The sequence below is a fragment of the Pelodiscus sinensis genome, chromosome 1, assembly GCF_049634645.1.
Source record: "Pelodiscus sinensis isolate JC-2024 chromosome 1, ASM4963464v1, whole genome shotgun sequence".
Lineage (NCBI taxonomy): Eukaryota > Metazoa > Chordata > Testudines > Trionychidae > Pelodiscus > Pelodiscus sinensis.
This window is the reverse complement of record NC_134711.1, coordinates 28,229,508-28,256,448: the sequence shown is the minus strand read 5'-3', so window position 1 is coordinate 28,256,448 and position 26,941 is coordinate 28,229,508. Positions and strand designations below refer to the sequence as shown.

General features: G+C 43.4%; 1 protein-coding gene across 4 annotated transcripts in view; it reads right to left on the bottom strand.

Annotated features, from left to right (window-relative positions):
* Window positions 1-445: 445 nt before the first annotated feature.
* Window positions 446-26,941, bottom strand: part of ABCD2 (ATP binding cassette subfamily D member 2) — a 60,490-nt gene continuing 33,994 nt past the window's right edge. Inside the window, exons 6-9 of one of the 4 annotated variants that reach the window (XM_075927455.1) lie at window positions 18,633-18,778; window positions 12,099-12,183; window positions 7,677-7,802; window positions 446-5,552 (exon numbers count right to left, since the gene is read on the bottom strand). In XM_075927455.1, coding sequence (XP_075783570.1) covers window positions 5,342-5,552; window positions 7,677-7,802; window positions 12,099-12,183; window positions 18,633-18,778 — 568 coding nt within the window. In that variant the 3' untranslated portion in view covers window positions 446-5,341. Of the gene's footprint in view, window positions 5,553-7,676; window positions 7,803-12,098; window positions 12,184-18,632; window positions 18,779-26,941 lie in introns of those variants that run through there. The other 3 variants (XM_006120406.3, XR_012903507.1, XR_012903508.1) reach the window with 3 other exon arrangements.

Here is a 26,941-nt window from a genome sequence, read left to right as displayed (position 1 = left end):
TTACAATGTAGACATGTTAAGTATCCTGTCTTTCAGGGGACTATTTATCCTTTTGGGGCATGGGCTCAGGATGTCTGCAGCACAACTGCTAGGCTACATCTACACTGGCAGCTTTTTCTGCAAGAACTCTTTTGCGGAAGATTTCTTGTGCAAAACCTCTTCCATAAGAGAGTGTCTACACTGCCAAACCCACAGCCTCAAAGTCAGTTAGGCACCTAAATCCATTTCAAATCAAGGAGCCTAGGTACCTTTGTGCATCTCAGCCACTTGTGCCTCTCTGCAGGAAGTACATGTTTTCACTTAAACTGAAAAAGCTCATGAAGTCTTTCCTGCCTTCAGGAATGAAATGCCATACTTAGCAGGGTGCTCTCTGGGGTTATAGTTACAGTAGCACAACTCTGCCGCTACAGCTGTGCTGCTGTTAGGTCTTCCTTTTTTACCTCTCTTTGCTGGCAGGAGAGAGCTTTTCTGCCAGTATAATTAAACCATCCCCAACAAGCAATGATAGCTTTGTCTGTGGAAGAGCATTTCCCTCCAGGAAAGCACTGTCCACACCAGCGCTTCTTGTCAATAAAACTTTTGTCAGTTGGGTGTATGTGGTTTTTTTTCACACCCCTGACCGACAAAAGTTTTACCAACAAAAGTGTAGTGTAGACATTGCCTTAGTATAATGCAGGGAAAGACGTGACGTGCTCCTTGGACTGTTTTTTGAATGGCTCATAACCAACACTGTTCAATTATAAAGCAAATGCCATGTATTTATTTGCTGTTGAAATAAATTACAACCAGAAATGACAATTTATTACATTAAACGGGACTGCTTTTAAAGGGCATTAAACCAAATGTAAACAGAACAAAGACAACTGTGAGCAATTCATTCATTTTAAACTTTATAAAGAGCCAGTTGTAGTAATTTAATGCTATGTTTTATATTAATCTCTGGGCAAGTTTATAAAATAATTTGCACATGCACACAAATAACTTGAGTTTACCAAAAAAAAAAAAAAGTTAGAACTCAAATATGTTTAATGGCTTCAGGGAGGAAGTTACTATTGCAAATTTTCCAGTACAGTTTCATAGTTCTGTGTTCCTCCTGCAGACACAACTCCCTTCCACTTAATGGAGAGTAGAATCCAGTCCTAAAGGGTGAATTGGTATAGAATCAAAACTGATCAGTAAAGCAAACATTCATTGCAGTTATAATGTTATTACCCAGAGAGCAGAGACTGTTTTCTAACACATTTTAAAAAAATGCAAATCCCTGGCATTTAACAAATTAGTTTTGCTGGATAAATTGTATTTTAATTTTTTTCTAGATAGAACCTGAGCTTAAATGAATTCTGCTCCAAGCCATTTCTCCCCTAGTAGTGAGAGCCTGTGAAATGCTGAGAACCCCGAGTTTTCATTCATTTGAATAGGATTTGAGGGTGTTCACAACCCACCTAGAAGTGCTCTGCACCTTCCAGATCTGGACTTGGTTGCATAATGATTTTTACACATGAAATTCCTTGACACAGTGAGCTCAGCTGTGGCAATCTCTGCAGGGATGTTCTAGGGGAAAGTAGGTGCTAGGGCCCAGTCTCTCGAAGATATGTAGGCTCTCATCTTCCAGAGAAATCAATGGACGTAAGGAGCCTAAATGCCTTTGAGGATCTGGAGTGAGAAGGGTCTTCCCCCTTCCCCCCCACACACACGTTGGTGCGGAGACCAGACACAATTAGAGCATCAGTACTCGTGGCGTGAAAGGACTCTGAAAGACCAGTGCACACAGAAGCAGAGAAAAGGGGAAGGGAGAGAGGCCTCATTCCTTCCTCTTGAGCTGGCTGGCTGACCTCACTGGGAATAGATAGTGCCACAGCCTGCCTTGCATCTGTGCCTGACTCAGTTACAGTGTCTTCCAGAGCACCTGTGGAGGCAGCATGCCTCCAAATCTTCAGGTTGTCTGAAGAGTCATGACTGAGCTCTACATTGGCTCAGTTGTGCTCCCTGTAAGTCCATGGCAAAATACTCATGGGAAACACTAGGATCAGGGTTTGGCTCTTTATGCTATATAATTAGAATCTGGAACAGTTCAGAAAGGTTACTGGGAAAATCTCCAGGGTGGCTTGTTTTTAAACCACAAAAATCAAATTTGAAAATGACTCACAGATGGAGTTACACTGTGGGAAACATTATCCAGGTTAAATGTAACATTGTAGCTTCTTGAAAAGGGCCAGGATAGTGCAGGGTGTTGTGCATATCAAACCTCTCACCACCTTTTCATCCCAACTGGAATTAAAAACTTGGGCTGCAGGTTTTACTAGTGGCCAGGACAGCTACCGTAATGGGGATCTCCAGTGTTGCATTTAGCAATAGCTTTCAAATCTCATGAAGAATGTTTCAGTGGGAGTTTATGAACCATTGGGCCCAATTCTAGAGCTGCACTGGCTGCTCACCAGCTTTTTTTCCACCTGAGCCAGGGGCCAGTGGAGTGGGGACAATCTACCCCCCAAAGCCAGTAAGAACAGCCTTAAGGGAAAGTGGCTTCCTGACAATTATGGAATCACTAGAAAACAGCAACACTCCTTTCTCAACCATCCCCCTTATATCCACACCGTAAAAGTGGTGGCATGGTATCAATTCTGTTATTGGTGGAGGTCCCCTACACTGCGGGAATCCTGGGGCAATGCTAACAGGCTGATACAAAGCTACCAGGATCCGGAATTGACCCTCTCCTTTTGACTTGTCATCCCCCGTACAGGACACCGCAGCATATGTGACTGTGGTATAATGCCAGGCAGTTCTCTCAGGTTCTTACTCTATGAATTTTATGTAAAAATGTACACACTTTTCTTTGAGGTCTAAAAGGAGGAAAATAAGCCTGTTGGGGAAAGAATTACAGAGAAGCATGCAAATTAAAAGGCCTGTACTTCACCAGCCAAATCAGTGTCATCCAGTCTTTGCTTTACACCACAGCATCTAGTTATATTAGGTACTTAATGTCCCAATTCTCTTCCAGGTTCTCTGGGGCATTCTGTTCTGTTACACTGAGACAGCTCAGTGGATTGTTTGAGGAAACACCGAATGAGACCAGCAAATAACTGCTGCAAAAGTAGAAACACAGAGATAAATGGACTCAGCAGCACAGACTAAGAACCAGAGTCCACTTCAGGGTTTAGTGTATCCGTTGGTAGAGAAAGTCTAGCGGTCAGGGTGCTAGTCTGTCACTTGTGTTCAATTCTCTGCTTGCCTTATCCTTCCTTTGGGCCCTTGAACAAGTCATATTCTCTTTTTGTAATATGTACTTCTTCCCTGCCCAGTATGTTGTGAGGTTAAGGGTATTACAGAATGTGAGTAACTCAGATGCTGCAATCTCTAGGTACAGCTAGGTAGCTACACTGCCACCCAGCTATGAAAAGTGGGTAGGCTTCCCACAAAAGGGGGACAGTTGGGATGGCTCTAGAGCCCTCTGTGGATGACTAGCAGGAAGTGCAGTGGCCTCCTCCTGACAGAAACCCCAACTAAAAGCAGAGGGAAGGATCTTGTCTATGGCAACCAGGTGGTGTTTTTTGCTGCCCTTTCTAGCACCAGTTTATTGATCCTCTTTCCCTGTGACTCATGTCAATGCAACTCCAGTCTGACATACCGCACGAAGCTCTAGCAGTGAGCACAGCTAAGAAAATGGCCTAAAACCTCTCCCTGAGCCTTAACACTTTGTTGGTATTTGCAACTGAGCTGTGTCAGCCTGCAAAAGCAACAGTCACATAGCAATTCTCTAACTTAACCTCTCTCTTATTTTAAGTGAAACAGACCCACCAAGCTTCAGACCTGGTTTCTCTCTGATTAGCCTCTCTCATTTCTGAAGACTAACCACCTTCAAAAGTTCCTGTTCTACCTTCCAGGACTGTCCCCTGTGAGCAGCCTGTTACACCAGAGGGGGAAGGGACAGTTGCATATTTCTGGACTGCAGTTTCTTCATCTTACATTTGTGCTGCTGCCAAGTAAAATAATAGGAAACTTGTATCAGGAAGGTCAGAGGCACAGAGCCAGTGTGTTCTTGAGGAACTGGAGTGCATCAGATCTATTCCAGTCTCTCAGCCTGACTCACTACATGTTTGGCCTTCGGCATAAGTGCTCAGAAGGTCAGTCTTTTCAGAAGCATGCTGCACCTGAGGCACTGTGAGGCTGACTGTCAAAGATTCAGAGCAGCCACAGCTCCCACTGAGGTAAAAAACAGAGGTGTACACACAACTACAGATTTCTGAAAACATGGCTGTGAACTTGTGTGGTCTGCCATTCGTAAGTGAGGGCAGCCATGTTTATGTATTTCCTAAGGGTCTGTGTACATTAACTGATGGTTATAGAGTTCTTTAATATTTTAAAGAGCTCTCTAATTTCTGGGCATTTTTATTATCAGGGTGGTAGATCATGAAAACTAAAGGATGTATTCATAAGAATATTTGGGTCTTAGAAAGGCCTGTTCATCAGCCAATCACAAAGTGCCTGCAAAAGTTTACAGATAGGGAAACTGAGGCGGGGATAGTGACTTGCTCGAGGTCACAGCAGGTAGGTGGCAGAGCCAGGAACCAAACCCACAACACACAACTCAGGATTCAGTGCCTTAGCTGCCAAAGCAAACATAATCCCTTGAAGGTTACTAGGAATTAAAGTAAATGTCTTAAGGGGAAAAAGGCTTCTTAAATAATGCATTGTGGCACACTTGTACTTTGTGTATTATTTATCTTGTTAAATCTCTGTTAATTGACAGAAAGGACAGTTGAATGGCTGTTATGACAGTTGTCTTTTGGGTTGCCAGTCATGTTATTTCCTACAGATATGCAGCTAATAACATGCACATGTCTCAGCTGAGGAAGAGATCTGTTTTACATGGACAGAAATGTTTCCTTGTACCCAAATTAGATTTTTGCATGAATTTACATACTCACCCACAGCCTGCCTTGTGTTGCTCCATGCCTGAGTTACATGCCATATTTACTTTGTTTAGCAGGCATATCATATGCACATGACAGGCAGAATGTGCTTTCATGCCAGATTGCCAACTCGAAGCAAGAATTCACAAAGTAAATCTAACTGTGCTGGTAACTTTGTTCAGTGAATTGGGCTTTCACTAGGAATTACTGTAAGCTGTTATGACTAATCTTGGACACAGTGCATTTGCTGATCTACTTTTCAGGGTTCAAGTTTTCTTCCCTAATACTAAAATGCTAAAATCTTATAAAGCACTATTTTCTGCTATGTTTCTCAGTGTTCTTAGCCTACCACAATGCATGCAAACAAGTATCTTTAAATTCATAAAGCTTTTAACTAAAAATAATTAAAATATCAAACATAAATTAGATATTTAGTCCTCTTTAGCCATTGTTTTAAGCACTGAATCTTCTCCCAAGATTTTGCAAAGTTCATTCAGTCTCTGCTGCATTTCAGGAATTCCTGCAAGCTGGGATTCGAGTCTTTGTTTTTCCTCACTGAGTGATAAGCGGATAGCAGTGTCCAATTGTTCAAAACGCCAGCCCCCTTCTCCATTGAATTGCAACAAGTGAGTGTGGTACTTCCTGCAGAAGAATTTAAAATATTAGTAATGAAGTTTGGGACATCTTTGAAAGTAAGGTTTGAGATTCCTGGGTGCTAAGTGCTTTAAGGGTGGCTTTGAACAAAGCATTTCTGTATAAAATGTTTTCACAGTGCAATACAACTACGGTTGGGAATGTGCTGTTTTTCAAGTCACTGGGTAAAGCTTTTAAAAGCGAATATACGTGACTTAGAAGCCCAAGTCCCAATTTCAAAGAGAGATTTCTTGGTAACCTAAGTCTCATTCAAAATGCAGGACAATGTAGCACTTTAAAGACTAACAAGATGGTTTATTAGATGATGAGCTTTTGTGGGCCAGACCCACTTCCTCAGATCAAGTGGGTCTGGCCCACAAAAGCTCATCATCTAATAATCCATCTTGTTAGTCTTTAAAGTGCTACATTGTCCTGCATTTTGCTTCAGCTACCCCAGACTAACACGGCTACATCTCTATCACTAAGTCTCATTGAGATTCAACAGTTGCTGGCTAGCAGTCTATGTAGAGACACCAGTGTAAACAAAGACAAACAGCAATTTGTAGCAAATGAACCCCACACCAGTCTTCTCCATAAGCCCTTCTGTGGCCATTCAGGAGAGATTCAGGTGCCACTCAGATGAGTAGCAGAGCGCCCACCACTAGGTTTTTTGTTTCTATTGGTGGTGCACATTTGCACATAATTTATTCTGCACATGAATGGGAAAAAATCCACACATGGATGGAAATAATTAAAAGGAACATTTCCCTCCCCCCACCCTCTCAGAATTCCCTGCTGAGGTGGTGCTGGCTGGAGGACTCAGCTGGGTTATCAGTGGTACCATCCAATGTTTTCTCACTCTCTTGTAGGCTAGACAACCCTTCCCCTTTAACTAGATACTTGCTTTTTTTCGAGTGGTTTTAAAATATTTTTGATAAGTAGTATTTTTTATGTTTAAATGTAATCTAATCTCTTAAAATAAGTAGAATATTAAGAGGTGAGCTTGCAGGTGGCAAACATCTCTGTTTCCAAATTTCCTGTCACTTGAATTTTTTCATAGCTTAGGCCCTGATCCTACATGTGCTTTCCTTTCTACTCTGTGACTCATCTATCAGTGACAAATAGCAAGATGGTGGAAGTATTCATTTTCTCAGGGAAGCTATGGGACTAGGAGAGTGATACAGCACATTTCAACTGTGAGGTCAAGTTGGTACAAGGCCTTTTGTCACCGGATAAAAAAGAAAGCAGTACAGAAAACTTAGATTTTAGAACTTAGTAACAACAAATTTGTGCTTTTTTGCTTTCTTTGCACTGAACATTTATAGATATCAGGGCTTAACAAATGTCAGTGAAACCTACTCGCCAGCTCCACACTGCGCATGCGCAAGACCCGCATTGAACATGCATGCACCGCCAGTGAACAGGATAACTGGCTGAAATCTACTCACCACGGGTGAGTAGAGTCAGTGATTTGTTGAGCCCTGGATATCAACTACTCAATGGGATCCATAAACATATTTTCTATGATGGAATCTCTCATAGTTGCTATGGCCTAATATAGAAAAATCTTTCACTCTCCAAATATTTTGCTTTGTATAAGCAATCTGATTTCTAAATATGAAATATAGCTTTTCTGCTTGGGGATGCACTGAGAGGTAAAGGACACTGCAGAATTAACAATGCCTAACTGATGTAAAAAATAATGGGTCTGTTCTTCTTTGTGAAAGACAAAGGAGGAGATTATCCTGGTGACATTTTGGTCATCATCTTAAGCAATGGACAGCCTGAGTGAGAAGTAACCATTGTATTTGTCTTTTTCCTTTGTGTTTACAGAATAATATGGTGATATTTCCAGTGACATGATGTATTAATTAACTGGCTCTTTAGCTACCTGCATGTTGCTATATTTGAATGTTTCACTTTTAATATTTTAAAAAAAGAAATAAATAGATGTACAAAAAGGGAGAAGTCAATACTAAATGCATTTACATGTCTATTATTATAGTCAACTTGTCTTAAAAGGAGTGTAGATATTGATTTAAAAATGTATTGACGCACAGAAGGAAAACGAGTCTGTCATCTGCTAGAAAACTAGACATCACCTCCACGATGTAAGTACTTGGACATACTCACCAAAGAGAAGGTCTGTGTGTGATAGAAAGCAAGGATATCCCAGAACCTTTTGCAGCTTGGAATATTTTCCCTTCAACATCAATGCTTACAGCACTCGTACATTCATCCAACAATGCATATTTTGGTCTTTCAAAACAAAAGACGATGTGTTACTCATTTAGTTTTTACCCAACATTCCTGTACACTATGTGCACGATGCTTAGTTTAAAGCTGGTCTTCACAGACCACTGAGACTCCTCTAGTGCTATAAACTGGTATGCAGCAGCACTATGGCCCCAGTCCTCAAGTCCGCGAAACCACTTTGAGAAAAATGCTAACTGGCTGAGCTGGTTTGTTTATTTACTGGCACTGTGGCCATGGAGCCTTGCCGCTCCCATTGGCTCCAGTTCACTGTTTGTAGCCAAGGGAGCTGTGGGAAGCAACAGCCTGACTCACGCAGCTCCCTTTGGCTGCAAACTGTGAACCAGAGCCAATGGGAGCCACAGAGCTCTGTGGGATGCGCTTACTTAGGCAGCTCCCAGCCAGCAGCTCTGCAGACCTCTTGCCTGGGTTCTGGGTGGACTGCTCCACATAGCTCTGCTTCAGCACAGGGAGGGAGGGAAGAGGTTTCATTCGCTACCCCTGCCTTCAGCAAAATTTCTCAGCTCCTGTTGGCTGGAAACTGGCCAATCAGAGGTTGGAGATTTTGCTAGGGGGCTGGGACACTGCATGAAGCTTTCTCCTCCCTGCCCAGCTTACAGAGCAATTAGCAGCCTGCTTTTTAAAGTGGCTGCCCCTGCTCTGTATCAAGGGTGCGGCTGAGGAGGCCATGGGCCAGATTTGACCCACTAGCTGCCTCTTGCCCACCCCTACCCTAGTGGATTATAAAAGTGTTTCTCAGTGGTCTGCGAAACCACTTTGAGAAACATGCTAACCAACCGTGCCAGTTTGTTTACTTATTGGCACCACGGCCACAGAGCTCTCCCCAACTACGTGCCCCAGGCCACCACCCAAACCTTCTGTATCCCCTCTTCCTACCTCCTCCAGGTCAAAACTCCCTCCCAGACCTGCACCCCCTCCTATACCCCTTCCCCAGGCCAGAATCCTTTCCTGCACTTATACCCCTCCCTGACCCTGCACCTCATTCCCCTGCCCTACATCACCACCCAATCCCTCTGCAACCCCTTCTTCCAGGTCACAACTCCCTGTCAGACCCTGCACCTCTTCCTACCACCCTCCCCAGGCCAGAATGCTCTTCTTTAACCCATAACCCCTCCTCAACCCTACCCCAGATTATAAATCCCCTCCTTCATGCAAACTCCCTCTCAGACCCCACACTCCCTCCTGCAACCTTGTCCCAAGCTCCCTTCTATACCCCACCTGCTGTCCCAGACCCCTCTCTGCAGAAATGCGGCCCTTCACCACTTACCAAAATCTTGGAGTGGCCCCCCATTAAAAATTATTGCCCACCCATGCACTAGTACATGGGGGTAAAAGGTTTACTCAGTATGCAGCAGATTAGTGGGATAGCTCAGTGGTTTGAGCATTGGCCTGCTAAACCCAGGGTTGTGAGTTCAATCCTTGCAGAGGCCATTTGGGGCAAAAATTTGTCAGGGATGGTACTTGGTCCTGCTGTGAAGGCAGGGGACTCAGCTCAATGACCATTCAAGGTCCCTTCCAGTTCTAAGAGATAGGCAATCTCCATTAATTTAATTTATTATTATTTGAAGCTCCAAAGTACTAATAAAAAAACATTTAAAAAGCTTATCCTGTGAGTCCAGCTTGGTGGATCAGTGATAATGCACAACACTGCCATTCAAGAGATCCCAGATCACACTCTCTAACTCCCCAGGCCACAACAGAAGAATACAGCACCTGAGGGAAGGGAATGCATTGTGCTGCTTAAAGACAGCCACTCCGGCTGACAAAGGAGTACAGTGTGCAGCTACTGAAAGTTGGCTGATGTTAAATTACAGTGGTGAGGCTTCTTTAATACCCTAGAACTATTACACTACTGCCTCTGGACTGGAACAGATCAGTTATTATAGAACAATATGATTAGATGTAGAGATGAACATGATTTGTTGGGGGAAGAGTCAATGTGGCTTTTGTAAAGGGAAATCATGCCTCACCAATCTATTAGAATTCTTTGACGAGATCAACAAACATGTGACGAGGATGATCCAGCTAATACAGGATCAAAGGCTCTTAAGCAAAGTAAACAGAGGGAAGATTCTCTGATGGATCTGTAACTGGGCTTAAAAGATAGGAAACAAAGGGTAGGAATAAACTGTCAATTTTCACGATGGAAAAAGGTAAATAGTGAGGTAACCTCAAAGATTTATACTGGGACCTGTGCTGTTCAACATAGATATAAATTATCTGAAAAAGAAGATAAACAGTGAGCTGGCAAAATTTGCAGATAATAACTATCTTGAGTAATTTTGCACGTCCAAACCAGCCTGTGAAGAGTTCTCACAAAGCTGGATGACTGGGTGACAAAACAGCAGTTAGAATTCAATGTTGATATATGCAAAGTAATGCACACTTGGAAAAATAATATAAACTAAACATAAAAAAGGATGCAGTCTAAATAAACTGTTGCCACTCAGAGATTTTGGCATCATCATGGATAGTGTTCTGAAAACATCTTCTTAATGTGCAATGGCACTCAAAAAATGAATAGACTTTTAAGAACCATTAGTAAAGGCACTGACAAGACAACAGTAAATATCACAATGCCACCGAAAAATGCAGGGTAAACCCATACCTTCAATACTGCGTGCAGTTTTGGTCAAACCATCTTAAAAAAGATACTATAATTGGGAAAGATTCAGAGAAGAGCAACCAAAATAACTAGGGGTATTGAACAACTTCCATATGAGGAGAGATTTAAAAACGGGTATTGTTCAGATTAGAAAAGAGAGGACAAAGGGGGGATATGATAGTGGTCTATAAAATCATGAATGGCACGGGGAAAGTGAACAGGAAAGCATTAGTTATCCATTCACAAAAGAGAAAGGGGGGGGAGTCACCTGATTAAATTAGCAGGCAGCACTTTAAAACAAACAAAAGGAAAGTCTTTTCCATACAATACACAATCAGCCTGTGGAACCATGGATTGTTTTGAAGGTCAAAAGTATAATTGAGTTAAAAAAAGAATTAGATAAATTCATGGAGGATTGGTCCATCTTGGCTAATAGCAACCCCATGTCCTGGGTGTCCCAGAAATTTCAGCTGCCAAAGGGTGGGATTGGATGAGAAGGAATGAATCATTTGGAACTGTGTGTTGTGTTCATTCCCTTTGAAGTATCTAATACTGGCCATCATCAGAGAGGGGACTGGACTAGATGGACCACTTATCCAATCTAGTATGTTATGTTCTTATTAGATAAATAACTAGCAGGGAATCTAGATTTGACTCCCAGGTTGGGACTGTTACTTGATTAATGTGTGTACAGCACCTAGCACAATGGGGCCCAGACCTTCTAGGCACGACTACATTATAAGTGTTCAATGGCTTTTGCTTCCTGATCTTGCTTGGTGTGTGGCTGTAGAGCTTTTGGGTGCAGGGCTGACTTTATATTACCCAGTAGTGTTATAACAAGAACTAACTAAAGAGCAACTCAAAATGCTTCTATCCCTTCAGATGCAGCATGTGTTGTCTTTTGCCATTTGCAGCCTGAGGTGGTTTAAGAGAAAAGGACTAAAGGATAGGTCTTAAACTCACATCCCCCATATGACAATATTTCCCATGATATTTCTAGTTTGGATGTAATCGTGCAGTCAATTAGCATTAACGGATAACCAATTATCTGATAAGCATAAGCTTATCGACAACATACATTTTCTCCCCCTCTCTTCCATCAGTAAATTTTTTTTAGAGGGCTGGCCAGCAGCCTGGCTCAGTCCCAGCTGGCAGTGGGTTCCAAGAGTTACCCCCACTGCAGCTCTGCTTTCAAAGTATTTTAGCAGCCGGGTGTGCAGGCAGCCCAGCTTAGTCCTGGCTTGTGCCAGGTACTATGTATTCAAAGCTGTAGCAGGGGCAGCTCCTGGACCCAGCGCAAGCCGGGACTGAGTGCTTGCAATGCTATCCCTTATTGATTAATCGTGGAGTCAACAAAATTTTTGTTGACTACACCATTAATGAATTACAAGCTTCTTAACATCCCTAATTTCTAGGACTGCCCTTATATGGTGATTTAAGGAAAGTAATATCTGGAAAATGCAATGATTTGTCACTAAAAGCAAAGTAGAAACTAGACGTACCACCCAAATTAAAATGCTGATCTTACACACATACTTCCTATAAACAACAAAGTCTCTTTTTCCTATGCAACTGCCTACCAGTTGGGAGTATACCATGGGGTATAAATCATTGCTCAAAATATTATTGCAAGCCTCCAAAGAATGGCTGCCTGAAGAGCAAGTGAATACACTTACTTATGATAAAACATGCGAGCCATGCCCATCCTCTGCTTTTCACCTCCTGACAAGACATCTTTCCAGTCCATCACAGCATCCCAGCCTTCAAAAAGATACAAATAAGACAGAAAAACACAAGATTAAAAACAGGTAACTATACAAAATTAAGTCCCTTTTGATTTAAAGCAGAAAGAAAATTCACAGTGGTGAGAGAAAGAAGGTAGATCAAGTCACTAGGTAAAGTTTTCGAAAGTGCCTAAAATACTTCTCAACCTAAATCCCATAGCGTCTCAACTGAAGTATCAGATGGGTAGCCATGTTAGTCTGAATCTGCAAGAACAACGAGAAGTCCTGTGGCACCTTACAGACTAACAGATTTTTTGGAGCATAAGCTTTCATGGGCAAAGATTCACTTAGTCAGATGCATGTTTCAACTGAAGTAGGCGCCTAAATCCCACATAATTTTTGAAAATGGATTTGGCTACTAAGTCTCTTATGCACCTTTGAAATATTTACACATCACCTCTTTAACAAATATATTATTTTAGTTCTGTAAATGTTCTGGTTTTTTCCCTGGCTTATCTATCCCATCAGAGAGTTTGTAACATTTTCTTAAAAGTTAAACAGACTTTTTTTAAAAAAAAATCAACCTACAGGATAAAGAGAAAAGGAAATTTAAGAAAATAAATGAGAATGGAGTCAAAATATGAAGCCATCAGAGTGACCCCCTTGTAACAACAATTGATGTCCACTCAGATTTTTGGTGACCCATTTAGAAATGTTATCACATGCACATATCTCCACAATTGTGAATGCAGACTGTATGCACAAATGGGCGGCTAATACATACTGAGTAACTATGCAGCATTTGCATGCATACCTGCATGTATTTTGCATGAAACCTCTCCATCCCTTTAATTAAAACCTGACTCACAACGTCTAAAAAATGTGACACTTTCTATAGTTAGATTTTCTCTTAAATCTTTCATTTAAGATCTTTTTCTCATAAAAAAATATGTAAAACTAAAACAACAAACTATATCAATGCATTTTATTTGTTTTTTTTATTATTGTGGAGTTTGTCAGCATTATGGCATACTCCTGACATTATAAATAAGATTTTAATAAAATTAAGCTAGAGAGAACCATGCAAAATGAGAAATTATTTTTAAAAGGGAAAAAGTGAATCTAGAGGATTTTTCTCCCAGTCAATCATTTACAGAGGAGAGAGACAGACAGTCTGACAAGTGGGAGAGGAGGTGGAAGAGGAGGAAGATAACATGACCTATGAAGCCACGCTTCATGAACTGGGCTTGTTTAGTTTGGAAAAAAGAAGATTAAGGGGGGACATGATAGCGGTTTTCAAATATCTAAAAGGGTGTCACAAGGAGGAAGGAGAAAATTTGTTCCTCTTGGTTTCTGAGGACAGGACAAGGAGTAATGGGCTTAAAGTGCAGCAGGGGAGGTTTAGATTGGACATTAGGAAAAAATTCCTAACTGTCAGGGTGGTCAAATATTGGAATAAATTGCCAAGGGAGGTGGTGGAATCTCCCTCTCTGGAGATATTTAAGAACAGGTTAGATAGACATCTGTCAGGGATGGTGTAGACGGAGCTTGGTCCTGCCTTGAGGGCGGGTGGCTGGACTCGATGACCTCTTGAGGTCCCTTCCAGTCCTATGATTCTATGATTCTATATTTCCAGATCAACTCAAAGCACTGTAACTAGAGGAATAAAGAGACCAACAAAGACCTTTTGCTGCTTCTGCTGCCTGTGTCCAAAACAAACAGTCACCAGATAAGACCATTAACAAGGTTGAACAAGCAAGTTAGGCTGTGTCATTTATGGCTTTGGGCTATGGATGGGGAAGTACAAGCAAGATTTTGCAAGGATGCTGTAGGCTTTTGGGTACAGAATTGCTGGAATTGTGCCGGGGCCCATCAGGGCTGTGCCTTTATAAGAAGACTTTTATATACAGACTTTTTAAGAAGCCCTAGTAAGTCTTCTGATGGAGAATAAAAATGGGAATCAGTAATTCTTGCACGTGAATTTGTAGAATTTTCTGTCTATCAGATTGTAAAATATATAGTAACACAGTGACATTATTCATATATGTACATGTGTGTAAATGACATATACACAACTTTTTCAATCCCAAGATCTACTGTTCCTTAGAAATATATCTGACTCAAATCTGGAGGAGCTAACTGGCTGTCAATATTTTGGATGTAAATTGCTTCCTATCGGCTGATTTCCTATTAAGGAAGTTGCTTTATTGTCTCGCGTTACCATTGAGGTGAATGCTGCCATTGGTGATAACTGCAGGAAGGGCTCTTTGTGACTGGATGTGCTAGGTGCCATGTCCCAGCACAGCACAGAGATGGAATGCTATGCTGCAGACTCACCCTAGCAGACAGAAACCATGGGTCTAGTGAGTTCCAACCAAGGGAGGGGACAGACACTTTGGTGTCTCTTTAAGACAAAAGGAACAGGGGAAAGGACAGAGTAGTAGCCATGTGAACAACTGCATTGAAGAAGTAGCTTAGACTGTTGTTTATATTCTCTCTTTTTATGTTAAGAAGAAAGGAAACGCCGGGAATGTAGTGGGATAGATGCTCTCAATCTGAAGGGGTCTGTGTGTGTGCATATACAGAGTGGGAGCTGTGCCCACCGACAGTCTAACCCAGATACGATGCAAGAGTTATGGAAGGAGGTTTTTAGAAAATGGGGGGGAACATGACCCGTTTAGTAAACTCCTCCTCTGGTCCTGAAGTGGGCCTCCATTTATCAGGGCAAAATGCCCAGGTTTGTGGGATTTGAAATGAAGTTAGAGACATTTCACAATTAAAAAGTTGGCTTAAGTCACATGACAGAATATATGTAACAAAGCTATCAAGCAAAAAATCCCAACCAAGCCAAACCCCCAGAATGGCACACATTTAACAGCCAGGGCAACATAAGTAGAAGGTCATGTCTAAATTACTGTAAATATGATTGCAACACCAATTCACTTCCTTGCATGGGATCCTGGATCATCATCTCATGCTTTCAAAAACATAAAGACGATATTTGTTCTGGGAATATTTGGGAATGCAATAAAGTAATCCCATGAGTCCTATCTATATAGCTAGGGTGTCCATTTAGCTGCTGCAAAAGGGTCAGTAGATAGTTACATATTCTTTTAAACCCTGAAAAATGGGCAAATTGGAATAGAGAGCTCCTGAGGGTCAGTGGTGGTGCAGCTTCATTAATCTAAAATTAGACTGATAATTTCTTGGAGCATAGGCTGTTATCTATCTGTGTGGCCGTATAGTACTGAGGCCAGAGGGAACCAAGTCCTGACAAGGCTCTTGGAGCGACTGCAATGTAAAATGAAAATAAATAAGAAGCCAGGATGCTGCAAAGCCATGAACTAGTTCCATTTGCTTAGTACTTCACCAGTCTCTGAACCACAAAACTGAACATGTACTAAGCAGATTACAACAGATGTCCGAGGCTTTTATAATGTAACAAATTGATCAGTGAGTCTCAGGCTGCAGTGCTATTGACGATTGCTAAATATGTACACATTTTGACTCAGGGTGGGGAATTAAAGCTCTACAGACCCATATTTACTTTTTTTACACTAGATTACTGGCTGTCTCTTTCAGCATCAGATGTTGAATATGGCTTTATTTATTATTTCTAATATATATTATGTTTCTATTAATTTATTGTGAAATTATTGAACAGCTTCCTGAACACTTTCACAGCATTGTGGTGTGGACTTTATAAATAAACACAATATTAGGTTCCCTCAGCTGAGTAGACGCTGTATCAGTCATTGTCCTTTCTGTGCATCTGGGATCATATCCAGTGGTGGTATAAATTAACTGGCTGTACACTGGTTAGAAAACAAGGGTAAGTGCCAGTCATCTGATATGTGAGGCAAACCTGCAGCCAGACCAGGGCAGTGCACTCAGCTGTCCTGACTCACTTCTCCACTGTACCCTGTAGTGACTTAATGCTCAGTGTGCTGGAGCAACCCATCTCCAAGCAAGACCTATGTCAGATGGCTCCCCGGGTACAGGTGTTTCACTGACCCTGTGACACAAAGTGAAGATTGTATATGTTCTGTTCACTTATGTTGTATGCAATTTCTACTGTCATGTGCTGCTCTGTTGTAACACTGTGTGTGCCTCAGTTTCCCTGGGCACTGCACCCATGCCCACCTGGGGATGGGAGTTTTGGGTGTGACTGTCACTGAGGGGGTGGCTGCCCCAGCCCAGCACATACTCGATAGCTCAGGCTCTCTTCTAACCTGAGTGTAGAGAGTGGGGGAGGGATGCAACCAGATAACTCCTTTTGCCAGGGAAGGGGACAGAGGAGGAGGCAGAGCTGCATGCAGGCTGGGACCGGTTGCTGGGTGTGTGAGTTAGCCTCAGCTGGCTTAGGATGCAAGGAGGATGCCCAGGGCACTGGCTCTGGGCCCCGCTCTCACCAAGATGGATTGTACTTGGATGGACTGGCTGCTCCTGGTTCCTGTGCTAACAAGTCTGTGCTACACTGTATCCCTGTGAACAAATAAACTTTCTGTTCTATCTGCTGGCTGAGTGTCACATCTGGCTGCAGATGGGGGTGCAGGACCTAGTGACTCCCCACTCCTCTGTGACACCCTGACAGAGCTGCAAGTCAGTCTGTGCAACAGCATTTCCTGGTCAGGAACCCTTCTGCTGCTTTGCAGTATGACTAGGGCCCTACCAAATTCATGGTACACTGTAAACACCTTACTGTTGTGGTTTATTACAACAATTTGTAACCCCACTAACTCTCACCCCACAATTTTTATTAATGGGCCACCATTTGAGTAGTCCCACAGAACAGGCACTATTCTATACATGTGTTTAGATATAGAAGAGCAAGTAATTCATAGGCTACTGGTGCATCTCTCAGGTAGTTGAAAGCATTTTGCTTTGCCATAAACTTTAAGAAAACATTGACAGCCTAGGAACACACACCATGTTTGATATGAAATGTCTTTTTCTTTTTAAAAAGATTTCTAAAACTATTTGGAGAAGAGTCTGTAACATATCCTTCCACTATGAAAAATAGTTCATAATGGAAAGATAGTATAAAAAAGCAGGGGAAAAACATATCCAACCTTCCTGTTAAACTCTGACTATATAATGCATTTTGTTTTGGGTCTATTTTGACATTACTTCCTCCGCACCCAATCTCCAGGGTCCATTCAGCTGCTGCTCATAACAGTCACAGCTTAGTGCTTTCATTGCTGCAGTTATTGGAAGAGAAGCTGAACTGAAACTATTAATAGTTCTATTTTTAATTCTCAATTTATTTTATTGGCTCCTTTGACTTTTCTGCATCTAACTCCGGCTAACAGGTTTAGTCTTCTGGTAAATGTTTCATGCTGTTATATTAACAGATGTGAGTGCTGAATGTGAATAGGAATGAAAGCACATTTAATTTACTTTGATTTTATTTTCAAATATTTATCTGAACAGGGAAATGTCCCAATAACCAAAAAGGGCAGAACCAACATGGCTTTTATGTCACTAAGTCATGCAACCATTAAATTGTTCACGGGGGATATGTTACCTAGATAAGAATAGAATGCAAGATTGTGGAATGAGAAAAATGGGATAGATAGTGTACAGACTATACACAGGGACAAAAGTGATTACTAACTCAGGAACACGTACTATCCATTCTCCATTGTACCACAAAAAATCACTAATATGACATGGCTTTTGGAAAGTAACCAACAGCCAGTTTTTTTCAGAGTACTTGACTCCCATGCCATTGGAATTCAACACTACCCTAGAGTTTCCTACTGCCTGAGCCACTGGGGATGAACTATGCTATGAGAATGTTACAGTTGGTCTCCATGAGAATGAATCACTGCACCTAAAGTATCGTCCTCCTAAAGGAGCACAACCTACAGCTGCACAGCTTGCTGGACAACAACTTTCTCCTGGGTATGCTGCTTTTTAAAATGCTAATAGCTCTGTCACTATTCAATTAGTGAAGCATATGGCAAAGGGAATCAGTTAAGTGACTGATGGGACCACAACTGTGAAAATAATCTACAGGAAAACACAACAGATGTCAAAAAATATTCTGACATCAGTGCTCCAGCCCCCTAGATACAAGAGGAGACATTAATATCTTGACATTTACTGAGCAAAGGTATTTACAGTGTCCTCTATTCTTAGAATGAGGAATACTGAGAACACCATGGTAATCTACGTGGCAAGTAGAAAACATGATGGATCTAAGGGCACTCACTGTAGTTTAGTTATTTCCAAGTAGTAGAGTCTGGGGATGCTTGTAGAAACTACTACTTAAAATGTGCCTGCTTTGGTCAAAGCCTTATAGGAGGAGTGACTGATAGTTGACAATGAATCTGATTCTCCTCTTGCATTTTAGGGAATCAATGGAGCTGCAATGTTTTAAGATAGGAGTGAGAAGGAGAATTGGGCCCAATATTTTCATAATATTTCACTAACATCTATGCCTATGAGATGGTCAATTATTTACTAAAATACAGGATTTACCTCCTTCTCTTTGAACTATGTGATACAGATGAACAACGTGTAGGATGCATTCCAGATCCTGGTCTTGGTATCCTTTTTCATGCATGTCATCCACTGAGTCTGGATAAATGACTTGATCACGTAGTGTTCCAATGGACATGTAGGGCCTGTAAAACAACAAAATGAAACTAGTTAATCTATACTAAGTCACTTTTCTGTCCTGTTTTTTAGTGCATCTTGCTGCTGCTTTATGAGGAGGGTATAATGCTTTAAATACTGTTTCTAAAACTGTAATTATCTGTGGATACACAGTGGGTGTATGTTTCTCTAAACTCACTCTGGGGACAATGCACTGTTTACATAAAACTGATTATAGTGCAGCAACATGCATAACATTATCATGAAAACAACATGAGAGTTAAAGCAGAATAAACGTTATCTCATGTCCCAGTCTGAATCCACTTCTTGGAAAACAAAAACCAGATGCTGCATATTGTTTTGCATATATTTTAATTTTAGATTTTAAAATTTTAATTCAACATACATACACCAAAACAAAACTGCCAAAAACTTAATGCAGGTGAGAGTCTGTGCTGCACCTCTTACAAGTGAAACAGAGAATTAACAGGCCAGAGGGAAAGGAGCGGGGGTCATGCTTTCACCCTCGCAGTCCTGAGCTGCTTTGGGGGAGGAGGGGCAGTAGCCCCAGGTAAGGGCAACAAATTCTTCCTAAAAGTCCACAAGGCCCTGCCTCTGTCCCTTTTCCTCCCCCTAAGATCCTGTCCCTGGCCAAGCCCCCAGGTCACCCTCCCAGGGTAGGTGAAGGGCCTGTGGCTCTCCACAGCAGCTACTGCAGCTCTTACTCCACCCAGCTTGGCTTGGGGGCAGGCCTCAGGAGACAAAGAGCTGCAGCCAGGCCATGGCAAGAACCATCTGGGCAGCTGTGGAGAGCCACAGATCCTCCATCTTCCCTGCACAGGTGACATGGGGGCTGGGGACACAGACCAGGGGTGCCTTTGGGTATCCCCACCCTAGGCAGGTGTAGTGTCAGCTCTTCATAGCTGGCCAAGCTCCCCAACATTCCTCTTACCTGTCCAAGCTCCAGCTTCTGGCCTAGCTGGAGGGGAGAGGGCAGGACAGATGGTGAAAAGTGAATGGACCAGGCCCATCCATATTCAAAAGTGGGAGGGCCATAGTCATCATTCCCTGTAAGCTGCACGCTTGTGCAGCCACTCAAGAGAGTTTCAAATGCTGCCCAGCTGATTAGCAAAGTGCCCACAGCTAGGTTTTGTGTTTCTACCGGTGGTGCCTATTCATACATGCCTCAGTGCACAAAAAAATTATTCCACACATGGATGGAAAAGATTAGAGGGAACATTGGCCATGACTCCTTCCGCCCCCTAACCTTAGGTATAACTCAGACAGCTTTAGATGCCTGCGCATACCTGACTCTTTGGAGTAGCTATGGGGCAGGCAGGACCACCTGCTGCTCAGAATTTCTGCAATCTACAGTTGCCAAGTGCCAACCATCCCAGGCTGGCCAGGAGTCTACCGGAATTGGCATCGATCTCCTGGTGGCTACTTGAAAGCAACCCAGGAGATTTTAATAGGATACTCTAAGAAAATAAATGAATATAACGAACACACAATTCCTATGAAGTTCATTTATTGTTCAAACATAACAGCTGTCATCTGATTGTGTTTTTCTTTTTCCTTGCCAGCATACTGACTTAACATAAACTGGTAGTACTACTATGACCAACGTGTATGGACGCTCAAGAACATTACCTATTTTTTCTCTGCATTTCCCCGCCAAGCACTAGAAAAATTACATTAGCTATTTAGCTAACAATTCCAAACAAAAACCTAAAACATGAATGACGGTGGTGAGGGGCATTTGAACAGTGGCACAGTGAAGAAGGAAAAAGTATTTTTGCTATTTTAAAGATGAATGGTGCAAAGAAATGGGCATTCAAAAACTGGCTTTGTAAAATCAACATGGTTACAGCAGAAGGCATTATGTGCTCTGAGGTAAAAATATAAATACTTAATTACAATGAAATGTTATAAGGTTTAAAGCTGTTCATTGTTGCTCTATAGTTGCTTGATGTTTGTGAATGGCCTGAACAGTACAATGAATGGCATTACATTATGTTGAGGGGAAAATTTTTTTCCCAGAATAGCTTCAGTCAGTGCTGGCAACTTTACTATGGTTCCACTGTTGATTCATCCCTTCAATTTCTCACACATGCCTTAAGCCTTTCCTCAGAGGACAGTCTTACAGATGTCTCTGCAGTGCCTATGTTGGGAGAATCCTCTTTCTGGATCACTGGCTTTCAGGGCCCTTTTATGCTGCTCCTTCATTTTTATCTGGTGTAAAGGAACTGGAGCAAGGGTGAAGATCTCACCCTGCATCATGGGTGTAGCTATGGCCCACCCAACTAGCACCCAGGCTCACCAAAAGCTGTGGGAATGCTAAATTTAAGAAAATGTATTGACAGTTTGTTTTAAAAAGTGTATTTATTTTAACCATGCACCCTTTAAGGCAGCAGACCAGATACTAGAGAAATACCATATTTTTAAAATGAAAAACTTGAAAAACTTTAGCCAATCAAAGACAAAGTTACTGCGATGCAATATTTAGGTGGGCTCTTCCCTCTTCTACAACAAATTACGTGCAAGTAGCGTTTCTCTGACAGGTTGCGAGGTACGTGGTACAAATCTGTTAGACGTCTCTAATGTTTCCATATATCAACTTCATTTTAAATGTACACAATGAGGAAATTCATAGTCTAATATAAATGATTTGCTGTGATTTCCAACCATTACTCACTGGTTGTCTACTCTAAGTTGGGGCCCAGTTAGCTATTACATTGCCTCATATGTACAAAGGCAACCATCAGATTTGTATTCAGTATGTAATAGTTACAGTAACATTTCAAGACAAGGAAATATTATGTAACATCTTGAAGAGACACAAGTATTTTCTTACTCCTTGTTTGTTTTTGATTCCTCACTGACATACTCTTAAAATACCCATTTTGGTTTTGGAGCGGATTAAGGAAAGTACTTATGTGCACACATTTAAGCACAAGGGCAGTATTCTTTGCCTAAGTGAGACTGGTCATGTACTTAAAGTCATGTGCTAAATAAGGGCCTTAATTATTTTTACAGACATCTATAGAAGTCCTGTCACTGTAGAATTTGGCTGTGCTGATTACTACTTAGGAATGAGCAACACAATTCCCATTGGGAGGAAGCTGCTTCTCTCATTTTCTATCTGGCAAATATTGGGGGAGGGGAGGAAGGGTTCCACCATGGTGACTTATGAAGAACAAACTGATACAAAAATTACTGCCCATTGCTGCGTCCTCTCATAAGCAGTGATGATAACAGCCCTGCTGACACAGTGCAAGGAACAGCGTTTGTTAATTAGAATTCCACAAGCAGCTGGAGTCTAGATCATATGATACCTACTAAGGTGGCATAGGCCCAATCCTGCATCCATTGGGCTGGATCCTCCAGTGTACATTGAGCACAGCTTAGCTGCACAGGGTAGGTTAGTAAATATAATTTTGAGCCACCCTGCTTCCAGCCTAAAGATTGTTCTTTGCCTAGATGCCTAGAGTCTCAGGGACTGCAGCAATAAGGTATAGCTGATGACACAACCACGCAGGCCTGCCTCTTTGCTGGGGGACCAGGATAGGTGGCACAAACTCTGTTCTGGGGAATCCTCAGATGGCTATATCCACTGGCTTTGTGCCATCAGAGGACTGCAAAGCAGCTGGGCAACAAGCCTGAGATCTGACCCTTTGACTTCAATGATAGTCAAACCTTTATTACTTTGCAATGAATTTCCTCAGCTGGTTGCCTCAGTACTAGTTCCAGGAACTAGTTTGGGATAGGGAGGTGAGCAAATAGTCAGCTATTTGACTACCTGATAAGCAAAAGCTTATCGGGTAATCAAGTGGAGTATTGATTACTCACTTGCCCTCCCCTCCCCCGCTGCCTCTATGAGCTCGTTTCCCCCAGCACTTTCCCCATGGTGCCATCCGCCTTTCCTGCTGCCTCTATCAGGGGCAACAGGGGGAAATGTAGGGGAGGCTGCTCCAGCAGCAGCCTCTGTCCCTGGAGGTACCTGCATAGGCTTCTCCAGCAGCAGCCTCTGTCCCTGGAGGTGCCTGCGTAGGCTGCTCCAGCAGCAGCCTCTGTCCCTGGAGGTACCTGCATAGGCTTCTCCAGCAGCAGCCTCTGTCCCTGGAGGTGCCTGCGTAGGCTGCTCCAGCCCAGGCTGGCTATAGGCAGTAGCTGCTCCAGCAATAGCCCTTGCCTGCAGCCAGCCCTGTCCATCAGGAACAGAGGCTGCTCTGGCACCAATCCCTGTTCACAGGGGACAAGGCTGGCCACCACGAATAGGGGCTGCTGGACTCAGCACGAGCTGGTACTGCTCAGTCTGGGACACTGCGTCTCTGCATTTTAAATGTAGTAAGAGCCCAGTGGGCTACATTTAAAATGCAGAGCTGCAGCGTGGGCAGCTCTTATTGACTAATCACGTAGTTGATACAAATTGTATCAACTACACGGTTAGCCAAATAATGGCAATTTAACATCCTTACCTGGGATCCATTCTAAAACATTTACTCTCCCATAGGGACACTGGTGTATATTAGACCAGCATTCATTAGGCCAGGCTGCCCTAGCAAATACATTTGTAGAGGGCTCATACCCCCCTGCCCACATATCACCATCTTCAGCTCTCTGGATGCAGTTGACACCCAGATTCTCCGAAGACTTCTGGTGTGAAAAGTCAACAATATGTTGAAAAATGTAGACTTCCACGTTGATGCACATAAAAAAAAACAAAATCACTCAAGTGGCTGGTGTGAGGCAGAGATAGGACCAAGGAGTTTGGAGCACGGGAGTGGACTCAGGGCAGGGGGTGAGGGCTCCTACTGAGGGTGCAGGCTCTGGGGTAGTGCTGGGGATGAGGATTTTGGGGTGAAGGCTGCCCCAGGTAGAGAGGATTCCCCCAGCCCTCTCTCATCACAGCAGCTTGGGGACAGGAGAGAGGCACCTCCCTCTCTTCGGGTCAGTGGGGCTGGGTTGCGGCTGGGAGAAGGGCCCAGAGAGGCACAACTCTCTCCTAGCCACAGCAAGTCCGGAACAGGCATGTGGTGGGACTGGGTTACAGCTGAGGAAGGGGCACTTCTCCCTGGGCTGTGGTAAGTGCAGGGCCAATCTGTGCTGGGGCCAGGGCTGGTGGAGAGAGGCACTTCTCCCGTGGCTGCAGCAGGTCTGTGCAGGGACCAGAGGGGCGGGATGAACCTTGTGACGGGGTGCAGTCACAGACGACCCCTCTGGGGTGCTTCCTGGGGTGCTGACACGGCCACTGCCATGCACCTTCCCACTCTCTGGGGCTCCTCACTGCCCGGGGCTCCTCACTGCCCAGTCCTGCTGGGCCAGCTCCACTGGTCTCCCCCAGCCAAGGCCCCGAGCAGAGGTCCCTGCCCCCACCGAGAAGCAGTACAGACACCGAACCACTTCAGGTCCAAGGAAAGTGCAGTTTAGGGCCCAGCCTCCTCGGATATCACTCTCCAGACAGGATCAAACCCCAAAGAATTAGGTAAGCCACCTTTAACAATGCAAGGGGGGAATGTCCACACTAGTTGCGCCGCGCCCCCCTCCAGGTAACAATCGCTTACACTGGGTTTGATAGAAAATAAAAATGGTTTTATTAGGTTGAAGCAGTAGGATTTTAGTAGTAGTAAGTGAAAACAGGCAAAGCAAAGTAGGTTACAAATCAAAAGAAACAAAACCACTTGGCTAATTCTCCACTGAAACCTCACTGCAAACTTAAGCTCACTACCCAAACCAGGGCTCTCTTCCCCACCCTGGGGTCTCAGGCTCCTTCCTTCAGGTGCAGCCCAGCCAAAAGACCCAGGCCTCTCCTTTCCTATTCCTTGTGTTAAGGAGTTTAGGCCCCTCCCTACCAACCACTGCTCAGACTAAAGGACAAAAGATTGTTTAACAGTGGCTCATCTAGAAGTTGCAGGTAACACCCTCTGTCTCTCCCATTCACATATTTGAAACTCACAAAGTATTCCCTGCTCCATGTGTCTAATTTTACACACACAAATGATACATACAACAGAGTAAGATAAACAGACCTGCAGACAAGTCCCAATTGTGGGGAAACTAGATTAGTGGGGCCACACTCCACATTAAATGGACTTGCATAGGAAGCAGATCAGGATTACGTTCTTAAGAACTGCTCTCTTCTCAGCATTTCCTCCCCCCTCCCGGCTAGGAGAAAGATCCCATTCCACTGTTTATAGGTTTGAGTGACACAGGACCTTGGCCTCACGGGCACTGAGTTGTATAGGCCTGTGCTCCACCAAAATGAGAGAACAGGGGTCCAGCTCCACCAAAATTCAGGGCCTAGTGTCCCCACAGGACCCACCTGCCAACCCTGGGTGATTTAAAAGGGCCCAGGAGCCCCCGCTGCCAGCACAGTGGGGTTAAAGTGGCTTCCTGGCCACCCACGCCACACTGCTTCCAAATCCAGAAGTAGCTACCAGGAGGGGAGAGGGGGATGGGACAAAGACACAGACAGACAGAGACAGAGAGTGTGTGTGTGTCGCTCTCTTTGCGTTGCCTCAAGTGCTCCTGTGGCCAATGGGAGCTTCAGGGGTGGTGCCTCCAGGAAGCTGACACCCTCCTGCATCCCAGTCCCCTAGCCCAGCCCAGAGCTCACACCCAAACTCTCTCCCAAAGCCTCCAGGCCAGCAGCTGCTGTTCTCCAGGTGCCTATCACTGAAGGCAGCACTGCGGTCAGCAGCAGTGCAGAAATGAGGGAATCAGTATCACCCTCCATAACCTTACAAACCCCACCCCCTTTTTGGCTCAGGATCCCTACAATTACAACACCATGATGTTTCAGATCTAAGTAGCTGAAATAATGAAATGTAAGATTTTTAAAAAAATCCTATCCCTGTGAAATTGACCAAAATGAACTGCGAATTTGGGCAGGCCCTAGTTACAGACTTACAGGACTACAGCCCTATACAGTTTTACATTTATCAGTGGCATTGAAATAGGCCTCAACTGCATCCTCTGTAACAGTGCCGGCAATGGTGTTGTCCTGTTTACAGTAGCATAGTGGGCCCAAACTGTGGGTAGCAACCTCAAATGGGGTCATGTCATCAACACATGGGGTCATGGCTCTCCCTCACATGTGGAGGATGCCAGGTTGCTCTGAAAGAGCAAGACCTTGCATGTACACTGTGTGAGAGCTTGGGATGCACGGAGGACATCATTTAAAATGGCAACTTCCACACAGCAGTACAAGATCATGCCATGAGGACAATCCCCACGCCCCGACCTCCTCTTGGCATGATCTCTCCCACACCATATGTAGGAGGTCATGCCATTCTTCCGTGCTGTCTGGGGTCATGGAAGGAAATAATTCATTAACATTGGTTTTGCCAATGACATGTTTGGGAACCATTGTACTAGCATTTAAGTTAAGTTAATGCCTATTAAGCCTGCTGGCGTGTGGGGCAGCAACGAAGGTTCTCCATTTTTGTTTGTCTTTGGCAAAATGTACTAGCATTTAGTGAAACTTAAAATGTTTTCAGAACCATCTTTTTGGAGTGGGGGAGGCACGGAAATATGAATTGCTAACAACCATTCAGTCATTTCCCTACAAAATCATCACTGGTATTTTCATCCTCTGAACAGATGGCTTAAGCTGCCTGCTAGGTTTTCACCATGACTTTAATAAACACCATCTGTTCATTAAATTCTCTCTACATTGACTGCTGATGGGGCCTCCCATCAGGCCTGGTACTCTATGGGTTGTGAGAAGTAAGGGAAGTCAACTGGAGAGTTTCTGCTATTGACCTCCCGCAGTGGGGATGCTGGGATGAGTTGAACTAAGGTATGTCAACTCCAGCTATGCTTTTCATGTCGCTGGAGTTGTGCATCATATTTTCATGAACTGATATTTTCCCAGTCTAGTTTTTGGCTCTGCTATGTCACTAATTTCTACTTTGTCTATTCACTGCAGACTAGAAAATGGCAGCTTTTCTGTTTTACTATGTAACAAGGGAATTGTCTCTAAAGCTTGGGAATTTCACTTGCTGTGTGGGCTTCAAAGAAAGATAACACCAACACACATTCCATGCCAGACACTGCGGTCTCAGAACATCTACGGTCTAAGTTTTAAACTATGCACGAGGGAGACGAAATCTTAGAAAGGGGACATGATGAGGAAGGAAAAAGATTTAGCAACAAGACTACATGGTTACCCAGTTTAGACACATCTTCAT